Source organism: Mytilus edulis, chromosome 6 (assembly GCF_963676685.1).
Source record: "Mytilus edulis chromosome 6, xbMytEdul2.2, whole genome shotgun sequence".
Lineage (NCBI taxonomy): Eukaryota > Metazoa > Mollusca > Bivalvia > Mytilida > Mytilidae > Mytilus > Mytilus edulis.
In genome coordinates this window covers 59733398-59745893 of record NC_092349.1, presented here as the reverse complement: position 1 = coordinate 59745893, position 12496 = coordinate 59733398, and the positions used below count along the sequence as shown (strand labels likewise).

The window sequence follows — 12496 nt, the reverse complement described above, 5'->3', positions numbered from 1 at the left end:
CTTGACTGCACGTACTAAAAGTGTATATAATTCATTTTATTTACACAATAATTTATTCAGAAATCACCATGCAATCGACCTTACTACCTTACAAATACAAGTGTACTGATAACATCCTGTTTCTGCTGCGAGCGAATGATAATAATCGAATTACTATTATAGTAAAAAGTAATTAACAATTAACGTGTAGTTCAATGTGAGTTCTAATTGCAGTCTACGTTTTGAGTCGAGTTGATTTCGTTAAAAAATAAATTCGACTATTAAGAAGTACAAATCTATAATTCAAATATTGTGCTCGCTACGAAACAGGATACTAAGTTACTTTAGTTTACTACAATGTACGAATAGTGTCTACATTGGTATATAATTGACTATTTTAATGATGCAGTGTATAATACATAGCGGAATAAGTGTAACCATTGGTCGGAAGCGTTATTTTTGTAGTACATGTATTTACGTTTACCCACAAACCGTATCTTTGATGTAAATAATCAATACACATATACATATACAACATGTAAACTCAAATAAAACCAACAGTATAAAAAAATAATAGCCGAGAGTGAGATACAGGAGATTGATGCCCGTAGAATACTTTGTTTCGTCTATACCATTTTGTTGTTCTTTATTAAAATGGTTATTTGTTTTTATATATAATGGTTATGATTATAACACAAGGTTGACTGCTGTACCCAATTTGTTTTTAAATCTTTACCTATGATAGTTTGTTTGTTTTTTGCTTACACATTGATATCAATGTAATGGAGTTCTGTGCTACTGTCCTCCACGTGACAGGTTTACCTATTCATACAACAACTTGAAGGTTTAATCCATCGTATTCTACTGAAGGAAATACATGTACCGAATAAGGAATATGATAGTTCTTTTCCAACCGTGTGATGTGTTAAAGCTTTTAATTTGCTATTTGAAAAAGGCGTTTCCGTTTTGAATTTCTTTGGAGTTTGGTAATTTTGTTATATTATTATCATGAGAATTAAACAAAAGTGAAAAAAATATGTTGCTTTTTATGTTGACAGTCTATATGAAAGTATGCGGTCGAAATATAATACTTGTCTTTAAAATTATCGTTTTGAGATTTGTCTGCATGAGGGATGACGTTTTTAAGAATTTAGAGATTTCACTGGCTGAGCAAAGGATACGGCTAATTGTCTCCCTCATATAAACCAATCAAAATCTAGTATTTTAACGTAGAGAATAATGACAACAATCATCATCTATAAATGATTTGTAAATGCTCTTCAAGGTTTGCACGGTAAATAAATGCACAGCAGTATACCGCTGTTCAAAGGTCACAAGTCGATTGAGAGAATACACATCTGGGTTACAAACCAAAACGAGTCGGCACAAAAACTATGAGGAAAACAACTGAATAACCCGGACACTGATGTGCAACAAAAACAAACCCCAACACAAATAGAGACGAACATTTTGATAGAAACTGTCAAGAAAATAAAGAAACCAATATATTTAAATAACTCAAAGCTGAGAAGTGTGACATAGGAGATTTTTGTCACTAGAAAAAAGTCTCCACGATACGATTTTACACCATGAATTTATGTATCCGTTTACATACATAAATATAGGAAGAACTTTTCTTAATACAAGGTCATAAACTGTAAAATTGTCTTTTTTACGAATGAAGAAGAAAACTTTGACAAATCCATGGGCAAGGTCACAAACTAAAATATTTTCTGTTTTCCGTCTGTGAAAATGTCGAGTAGGGAAACTGTCGACTTTATTTATGAAGCACACGAACGGATAAAGCCGTTCGTTCATAAAACACCTGTTTACACTAATACAACCTTTAACAATCTCATTGGAAAAGAAGCCTTTTTTAAGTGTGAAAATTTGCAGAAAACTGGATCTTTTAAAGCTAGAGGAGCATTAAATACTGTAAGTTCATGCATGATAACTTGTATTCAATTCACTATCCAAATGCAAATGCATCATACAGAACACATGAAAATATACATTCGTAAAGATAAAGCCCCAAAATAACATTATGTGTATGTGTTAATCACGTTACATTAACCCGCTTGATAAATGAATAAGTTTTGACAATTCACTTTGAAACTCAAAACATACCCCACGACACTTACTAATGAGGAAATCCTGGATAATCATAAGTCTGTTCTATAATCCATTTGGAATGTCAACCAAAAATGAAGAACTAGATGTTTCTATGCTGTATTGGATACCTACATTTCATAAGTCTCCCCACAAACAACGTTATATTGCTTGGTGTTTCAAGTTCTCCATGAAACTTCTATCTAAATTATTAACATCAATGTAATCAGTAATCAAAGCCGGGCATCAAAGTTATTGTGAAACTGCAAATTCTATACTTGGCGTGATTCAGATGTGGAAACTAATATATCCCAAAGATCTTTAAGAGTACATACATTTTAAGCCTCTCTTATCTGGCAATAGTATTAAAAAACATACAACTTTTCTACACTTTACACAAGTATTCCCAATTCCAAACTAAAAGACAATTCAAAGCGTTGGTATTACTTTGTTTTATAAAACAGAATGGCCAACTCCGATTCAAGCAGAAAATTCTCTGAAACTGACATTATCAAGATGCTTGATTTCTTGATTGACAACATCATTGTTACGCTTGGAGGACGTGTTTTTGAACAAATGATCGGTATTCCAATGGAAGCTAACATTATCCCTCTTCTTGTCGACTTTTTCCTTTATTCTTATGAGGCTGATTTCATACAGGGACTTCTTAAGAAAAATAAAAAGAAGGTAATAGTATCCTTAAACTTTACTTTCCACTAAAGAGATGATGTTTTTCACTAGATAATTCAAAATTTGGTAATTATGTTGAACGCATCTATCCAATCAAACTATAGATAAAGAATACAAACGATACAGTTAAATATACATAATATCTTGACTTACATCTAGAGATAGACAATGAGGTTCGGTTTAAAACAAAACTTTACGACAAAAAAGATGATTTCAGCTCCCCAAATGTGAACTTCCATTTGTATGTAGCAACATTCCATCATCGCTTGCATACAGAGTATATATCTTCCAATTGAAACGGTATTCCCGGACTTGTATTTACTATCATGATTTCATTGATAGATGGTTGATGTTCCCAAGAAAGCTATTAAACCAAGAGTTCTAAATTGTGAAGTTGAAAGCATCCCGTCGTAAATTTAAGGGACGCAATCACGAGTTGGTTGACTGTTATGGAATATCTGTTCACAGATTATAACAGATTAGTTCATTTAAGAATTGAATGCCTTTTTTGTAACTTTATTGGGGTGTAAAAGCGTTGACCGAAGTACATTTTATATGAAGCGCGGAAGCGCTCCATTCTAAAATGTGCGCACGGTCAACGCTTTTACAACCCTATGAAGTTACAAAAAGAAGCATTCAATACTTATAATTACATTTCTTTGCTATGATGATGAGAACACGAATACTATAAATGTTTTATTTAATTCAAATGTGCACTTTATTGTGGGACCACGTGTTATCATGAATGATACGTTTTATTGAGTAATGCAATTGTTTAAGGTATAACACGTTATGTGCAGTTAGCCAATCAAAATAAAATATTATAGTGAAACATACATCGAATTTATCATATGAAATTAATAAAAACTTACATTTCAGATATTGAAACTCAAAAAGAGTAATCCTAATCTAAAAGGAGTTGTGAGTATTGATGATTGTTTTCCATAGTATAGATTATAAAAAAAACACGGCTTTATGGAAGAATCAATAATATATACGTAACACAGAAAACAAAGAACTGATTATTTGTAATAAAAACACGTATAATTTCAACTTCTTTCCATATGACGTGATGTCAGAATAAATGTTCAACAGACTTAAAAGTCAACTAAAACAGTCGTGTTTTTAATGCGAGAGAGCGTTTAACAAAAAACTGAATGATAATTATTTTAAAATGCATGAAAGCGTTTAACAAAAACGGAATGATAAATATTTTCAAATGCATGAAAGCATATAAAAAAACGGAATGATAAATATTTTCAAATGCATAGAAGCGTTTAACAAAAACGGAATCAACACACCGATCGAAGAAATTTATACCAGTGAGTGTTAGGTTTTTATTCGGAAAAAAGTCAGTATATATACAATATACGTAGAGTTTGCTTTAGATGTGGTCGGCATATCAATTGATTTTGAAGTATGGAATTGGAAACATCTTTTAAGGTAGCATACAGTAGTGGCAATCATGGTCTAGCTACAGCATGGGCATCTCGTTTGGCAGGGGTAAAGTGTTCGGTAGTTGTTCCCAAAACGACATCTGAATTCAAAGTCACAGCAGTACAAGGTTATGGAGCAGAAGTAGTAAAATGTGAATATGATCCGATATCTAGGTTTGTTTTTGAAAAATATATGGGGAATATGTATGTGCGGCCAATAAAAAAAATGTTTCTGAAGAAAAATTGAAATTCACAATTGGGACCTTGAAATCAAGTATTAATTCTTAAAGATAAGTAAAAGAGTCCTTTTTAACTGCTGGAAGAAAAAGTTGATCGATCTTTATCTTTGGTATCATGTACTCAAATAAGTTAAAGAAAGAGTAGATAGATCTTTATCTTTCGTATCCTTTATTCATATTTCAATTGCGTCACTCCAAAACATACAAATGAACCAATATAAAAAACACAGAGGTCACTATAAGAATTGGAAACTGAGGAAACTAAGCAAAAGTACAATGACGAAAAGGACTACTAGCATAACTGACGTCCCAGCCGATGTAAAACTGATCGAGAGATTATGTCTTCGTCATCATCATCAATTCCTCCCGTTCGTGGTTTAGTATCATGACATTTTGATTTATACGATGAACAGTGAACCCGTGTCATTCCAACAAATTGTATTAGAATACATGTATTAAGTTGCGATACAAAAGACACCATCCGTTAATCAATATCTATTACTTAAGATGAATTTTAAGTGACTTGGCAACAGTACCTTAACTATATCCCTAATGCATGAGTCTATGTAGAGGTTTTGGTTAGATTTTGAGATGAATGACGACATTTGTGTGCCTTGTATATAATATATTCATAAAAGATGATAATGTTATATACCTAAAAATATAAAGAATGATGTCCTTGAACCTATAACATGTATAACATGTATAAGTATTAGTAAGTTTTAGTAAATTTTATTATAGGTTCAAATTTAGTAAATGTATTGGCTAAGTTGTGATATCGAAAATCCTGGTGTAATGATTTATAACAAATTGAAAATAGTGGATATCCACAGAAATTACATAAGAACTGGTCATGGTTATAAAAAATATTGTATTATTTTTTAAATCCTATATTTAGATTAGAAGCCTGTGAAACTATAGCAACAAAGGAAGGATATGAAATAATCCATACTTCAGATCATGATGACGTTATACATGGACAGGTATATTATATAGGTCAAAAAGCATACGAGTTTACATCAATGAGACAGTCAACCAGTAGCACAAGAAAGCTTTTATCAATAGGTTTCGATTGCCCTATGTATACATATACAGGTACGTTCATGCGTGTTTTTTTTCATCCAATGAACAATGAATTTATTGTTTTTTTCTGGAAATGTGAGGTCTATCCTTGAATATAAAGATTACTATATAATCACAGCATCACAACAAGGGTTGGTTCAGGTACAACACATTGTCTTCTTTTGTTTCAACAGTGGTACCATTACTAAAAATTTGTTTGATTATGTGTGATATATACATTTACAGCTACGTTCGGTAGGATTAATAAACCAAAACACAGAAAGCAAACAACACTGATACTTTAAATTATTCACATTGAACACGAATACACATGTGTATTCATAAACATATTAAGAGGTAAATCATTACATCAATAAATTGTTCACGTATCAGTCGGTGTTCATGTGCAGGAACAGACTGTTTTGTTTTATGGTGGACCATTCAAACAAACATTTCTGACTGAAACGATCACATTTTCAAATGTTCATAACTAATTAATACTGATTTAGTAAATGTCAATCATTCAGGGAACAATCGCATTGGAGTTATTACAGGAAGTACCAGATTTAGATGCGATATTGGTATCAGCTAGTGGAGGCGGAATGATATCTGGTATAGCCATTGCAGCTAAAGCTACCAACAAAAATATAAAAAGTAATATATACTATTTGTTATATTTTCATTTATGTGTTACATCTGAATTATTTTGACAAGAGTAGAAGATCCCCAGAAATCTGTATTCCAAACTTTACTCACACCTTAAATAAGTCGTCCCTTATAACTTATTTGAAAAAAGTGAGTTTTAGCATTACTATTTGCGTTTAAACGAAATTACTTTTCAATTGGAATGCATACCCTACATTATGTTTCAAAAGCCAGTGAAACACTGTAAAATACTAGAATGAAAATAGATACATAAAGGCAACAGTAGTATACCGCTGTTCAAAACTCGTAAATCTATGGACAACAGTAAATTGCAACTACTAATTTCAATGAAATATCGTTTCTACGCAGACTCTGGTTGTTAGCAATCTTTGCATTTGAGAGGCAAGCCATATTTTGTCAATAAGATTAAATGATTTCTGTTTTAGTTTTTATGGTAGAACCTAAAGGTAAAATGGCCGAGGAGAGCTTAAGGTCAGGTAAATATTTCCATTCAATATTATAGGAATGAGCTGACAACATATTATCAATTTATCTGCGTAATCTGCTGGATCAACTTTCATCGCACACTTTTTTTGGACATATTCGTTTTGCTTAGTTTTTAGTTACCTAGGTAGTGATTGTTATCATCCGCCTTTATTTCAATAAATAGCTATTAAAATGATTATCATTAATTATAATTGTGATAACAGTTATTTAAAAAATATGTTTAACAAGAACAAGAAAAGTTTATACTATCTTCAAATTCACAATTGTTTATATTTCATGTTTGAAATTGCTGACCCCGGCCCTTTCTTAGGAATACAACCGAAGACGATGGACAGAATTTGGCAGCACCTAACATGTAACTTGATACAAAAATACACAAATAACATGTGTGTCCTGTTTTCTTCTTCATACTATGGATAGTTATCATTTGTCTATTAGCAATTTTTTTTTAGCGCAAACACGAGTTAAAGGAAAACCATTTTGTTTATTGTTATCACTCTTCGGTGATCTACAATTGTTTATATGTCATTTGATCTCTTGTAGATGGCTGTCTCATTTTTTTATTATATCACCTCTTCTTATATTTAAGATGTACATGTATATTTAAAATTACATGTTAACTGAATTTTTTGTAGGTTTTTTGTACATGCATGTTATGCTTTTGTTGTAGGCAAGAGATTGTGGCCCAACCCCCCAAAGTTTATAGATACTATTGCAGAAGGACTAATGAGTCAACAATTAGGCAATCTCACCTTCCCAATCATCTGTAGATTAGTAGAAAAGGAGGTTTTCACTGTTGTAAGTTTTGCTATTAAAAGCTTAAAAAAAAAGAATGACACACTTAAAAAAACTGTCGATGTTAATCGGGGATATAGAAATATAATTATCTGCACTTATTACATCCATCAGTTAAAGGTAAGCTTAATGAAGGGATCGGATTGATTGTACGTGATTTGCATGTATATATGCATAGCAACGTCCGATTGAAATTTGGCAGTTTAATAAGTTCAACTGTTCAATGTAACAAAAGAAGTCATTGATACATTTGTCTATTGAATAACGCTCTTAATTAGACTACCCTCCCCTCCTACAGGCTCTCTAGGAAAAACATTAATGCCTAGTTTTTAAAACAGATACTCTTTAAACTTTGCATTTTGAAAAGTATTTAACAAGTTTTGAAATTGGACTAGGTGATATTTATCAATTTAAAAAAAGATCACACAAAAACAATTATTGGTAAAATGTAGAGTTTTTAACTGAATATATCATACAAAATTCATAACATCCCATTAATATATAATTAAATTCATATTCTAAAATAAAAGGTAAGACAAAACTGTAATGACACTGATATTGATATAAAATCAAGGTTAAAAAATGTATAAGTAATCCAAAAAAATATGAATTTGGGTATTTATTTTCGGTATTTTTGATATATAGCTCTTCAACGATTTTCGGTACTTATACATCTTCGGATTTCAAATGTTTGGCTTTGAGCGTTCCTGATGAAGGAGAATCCAGAAAAGCGTTTCGGACGCAATAAATTATTAAACGTGTTGTTTTCCATTTTGTACATGAATGGGTCGATACCTCTGCTGGTGGACTATCAGTCCGCGAGGGTATCATCAGCTCAGTAGTCAGTGCTTCGGTACTGACATGATTTAACAAACTTTACCAAAATTGTTCGTTTACAAATTTTGAAATTATTATAAAACAAAGGTTTCAACTCACTCTGGCAAAGTTGGCTTTAGGTGAATTTGGGTATTTATTTTCGGTATTTTTGACATATTGCTCTTCAACGACTTTCGGTACTTATACATCTTTGGATTTCAAATGTTTGGCTTGAGCGTTCCTGATGAAGCTGAATCCAGAAAGGCGCTTCAGACGCAATACATTATCAAACCTGTTGTTTTCATTTTTTACATGACTGGGTCGATACCTTTGCTGGTGGAATATCAGTCCGCGAGGGTATCATCAGCTCAGTAGTCAGTGCTTCGGTACTGACATGATTTAACAAACTTTACCAAAATTGTCCGTTTATAAATTTTAAAATTATTATGAAACAAAGGTTTCAACTCACTCTTGCAAAGTTGGATTTAGGTGAATTTGGGTATTTATTTTCGGTATTTTTGACATATAGCTCTTCAACGATTGTCGGTACTTATACATCTTTGGATTTCAAATGTTTGGCTTTGAGCGTTCCTGATGAAGCTGAATCCCAAAAAGCGCTTCGGACGCAATACATTATCAGACGTGTTAACGTTGTTTTCCATTTTTTACATCACTGGTTCGAAACCTCTGCTGGTGGGGTATCAGTCCCCGAGGGTATCATCAGTTCAGTAGTCAGTGCTTCGGTACTGACATGATTTAACAAACTTTACTAAAATTGTCCGTTTATAAATTTTGAAATTATTATGAAACTAAGGTTTCAACTCCCTCCGGCAAAGTTGGCTTTAGATGAATTTGGGTATCTTTTTTCGGTATTTTTGACATATAGCTCTTCAACGATTGTCGGTACTTTTACATCTTAGGATTTCAAATGTTTGGCTTTGAGCGTTCTTGATGAAGGTGAATTCAGAAATGCGCTTCGGACGCAATAAATTATTAAACGTGTTGTTTTCCATTTTTTACTGTTTACAACAATGATAAAATAGTTTACGTTTTATATTTCTGCATGCCCCAATATTGGTTTAAGTTCTTTGCCAAATTCATAATGGCAAGAAAAGAGTAGAATTGAAAATTATGGAATTTTATTGAAAAGAGTTTATTTATTTGTCAAAAAAGTTGCAATATATATTAAAGAAACTTTAAAATTAACAGATACATTCCTTAATCATACATACAGTAAAAGTACAAATGTATTACTGCATTTAAAGATAATATGGTTTGAAAGTTGACGAGAGGTCAAGGATACATAAACCATCAACACAACATACAGTCGACATCAATATGACATAAAACTTCAAAAGTAATCTGGTGTCTGTGTAATGTTATTAGCCTAATATAGCATACAAATCAGTACAATGAAATATAATGCGTGCAAAAATCGGTGTGATAGTAAGCTCAATCTGTATATCCTCAATTCCCAATAAACGACAGCCATTTAGAACCAATGTATTAGCCTTCACTGCACTTTGGCTTCACTTCTTTTCAACTGAATATTCACGTAAGCGATATAATACAAGGGTAGTTATATACATATTGTATTGCATTGACATTGACTTGTTTATCTAATTAGAAAGATTATTTCCTTTAGGGAAATGAAGATATTATAAATGGAATGGTGTTCTCTTTCCGGTATATGAAGGTAAAGTTACATATTCAACGCTCCTGTGATTACTTACTCTGTCACATTTGAAACAATTAATAAAGACAGCAGTAGTATACCGCTGTTCGAAATTGATAAATCGATTGAGAAAAAAAACAAATCCGGGTTACAAACTAAAACTGAAGGAAACACATCAAATTTAAGAGAACTACGACACAACAGAAACACAACATTAAAATGTAACACACACAGAAACGAACTATAATATAACAATGACCATTTTCCTGACTTGGTACAGGATATTTCAATAAAAAAAAATGTGGGTTGAACCTGGTTTTGTGGCGTGCCAAACCTCCCGCTTTTATGGCAATGTTAAATATAACATTAAAATAAAATTAAAATAAGTAAGACACGCGTAAATATACTCGAAAAGAAAAAAAAGAAATGTCTGTGGTGAAGAGTCGGTCCTGCTTTGTTAAAAATAAAAGAATTACAAAGTAAATACAAGTATCCTATCTTAGGGAAAGGATTTTCCACTCTTCGGGGGCATATGAAATCACCCCCAGTGTTTGGTTGAGTTCATGATGCTCAGTCTTATGTTTTCATAGTTGTGATTAGTGTATTGTTGTTTGTTTGTCTTTTTTTTTTAGCAATTGCGTTCTCAGTTTATTTTCGACTAATGAGTTTGAATGTCATGAGTTTATAAGTACTAAACCTGATTATTGACACTAATCATGCAACTCTTGAAAAAACATACTTTTAAATGTGTCAATTATTTAAAATTGTCCTTGTATTTAAGAATGCTTGATAAAAGTTGATGTTTTAAAAAAATATCTATAGATGTAGAATCACTTGTTCGAGGTTGTTAGAAAGAACTTATACTACTTTACACAAACTAGTTTGCATAACTATTATTTTGTACACACATAAAACATTTTGATACTATTGATTTCAAATGAAAGCTTGATGACTTTGGATCACTGTATAACAGTTATTGCAAGTTCCCGTTGTATAATAAGAAAAAGCAAATAAGGTACAAAAGGTTGACATTTACAAAATTTCAATCTAGGTATCTATGATGATTTTATTTACAACCACTGGGTCGATGACACTGCTGGTTGATTTTTTTTCTCCGAGGGTAACACCAGCCCAGTAGTCGAAATTTCTGTGTTGACATGTATTATCTTTGATATGGTAATAATCGTAAGATAACTGTTTACAAAATTTTGAATTTTTGAAATACTAAGGCTTTTCTATCTCAGGAATGAATAACCTTAGCTGTATTTGTCAACACGTTTAGGAATGTTTGGTTGTCAGTATTCTTCAACTTTGCATTTAATTTGGCCTTTTTACATTTTATTGTATTCGAGCGTCACTGATGCGTCTTTTGGTGACGAATCGCGCCTCAGGCGCCAATACAAAATTTCAATTTAAATGCAATTACAAATGTAAAGATATGTTCATTTTCAGTACGAACAAGGATAAGATTTTGACTTGAAATGTCTGACACTTTATCGAATCACAAGATTTTTTTATTATTAATGCTTGAATTTGCTGCATTTTTCAATCGGGATAATATTAATTGGTGTTATTCCATAAAAGTGAGATGACAACTGAATCTTAAAAGTAAAATATTAAAACCAAAACTTAGTGAAATATTTATTTTTATTTAAGATGGTAATAGAAGCCGCTGCTGGAGCTACAGTGGCTGCTGCCATGTCAGAGAAGTTAAAACAGATGGATCCTGGTATAAAGAAAATCGGAGTTATATTATGTGGTGGAAATATAGATATATTAAAATTACCATGGTACTCATCAACATAATAAAAATGGACCGAAACGGTTTAAACTATTTTGAAAAAAAAAAATATTGTGTACACGTTTTTTCCTATGAAACAAGAAAGAATCAATAAATTTCTAAATAACCTTTTTTGCAGATTACTACACATTTAGCATGTTTAGGTAAAAAAAGAAAAAAATCACGAAAAAGACAGACGGATAACTAGAGGTTTCAATTAGTGACACTCGTCCATATCACATATTAACATATATGTCTTTCAAAGGGTTAACACTTAGTGAATACATCAGATCACTTATTCTTGAACGATAACAAATGTCGAATAAAATAGGAGGCCAAACAAATGCAGCCTAAATTTATGACAGATACGCGCGTTTATCCATATTCATGCTTTTCCAGAAAATAAAAGAAGGCACTCTTAGAACTTATTTTCAAATTTAAGTGAACCAAAAAAAAAAAAAAGGAAGAGAGAAACAAAGGTCTGTCATTAAGATAATTATAGAAAGACCAGATTATGCTGTCTGAAACAAGAGGTTGTTTATAAGGTTTGTATTGTTGTACATACCAAAGGACAACAAGAGTTTAAAGTAAAACAGGGCAAATGATTCTTGAGGTGTGTTTCTTAGCTTTTTCACTACAAACATAAAACGCATTTGTGTAAAGCTATACCTTAATTTTGAAGTTGAACGCATGCATTGATTCCTGAATCACATACTTATTGCAAAAATTAAAATCACAAAAATAATGAATATCTGTCATATTC

At 31.8% G+C, this 12496-nt stretch overlaps 1 protein-coding gene across 1 annotated transcript; it reads left to right on the top strand.

Moving 5' to 3' along the window:
- The first annotated feature begins 538 nt into the window (after positions 1–538).
- Positions 539–12195, top strand: LOC139528000 (serine racemase-like). Its single transcript, XM_071323762.1, has 9 exons — positions 539–1914; positions 3658–3699; positions 4222–4388; positions 5352–5436; positions 6043–6169; positions 6607–6657; positions 7338–7465; positions 9924–9974; positions 11610–12195. Exons 1-9 carry the CDS (start codon positions 1732–1734, stop codon positions 11757–11759), a joined length of 984 nt encoding a protein of 327 aa, XP_071179863.1. The 5' UTR covers positions 539–1731; the 3' UTR covers positions 11760–12195.
- Positions 12196–12496: the final 301 nt, after the last annotated feature.

Coding starts and splice junctions, on each gene's coding strand:
- LOC139528000 (XM_071323762.1), top strand. CDS start 1,732: ATGTCGAGTAGGGAAACTGTCGACTTTATTTATGAAGCACACGAACGG. Junction 3,700..4,221: donor ATCCTAATCTAAAAGGAGTT/GTGAGTATTGAT, acceptor ACATCTTTTAAG/GTAGCATACAGTAGTGGCAA. Junction 9,975..11,609: donor TCTCTTTCCGGTATATGAAG/GTAAAGTTACAT, acceptor TTTTTATTTAAG/ATGGTAATAGAAGCCGCTGC.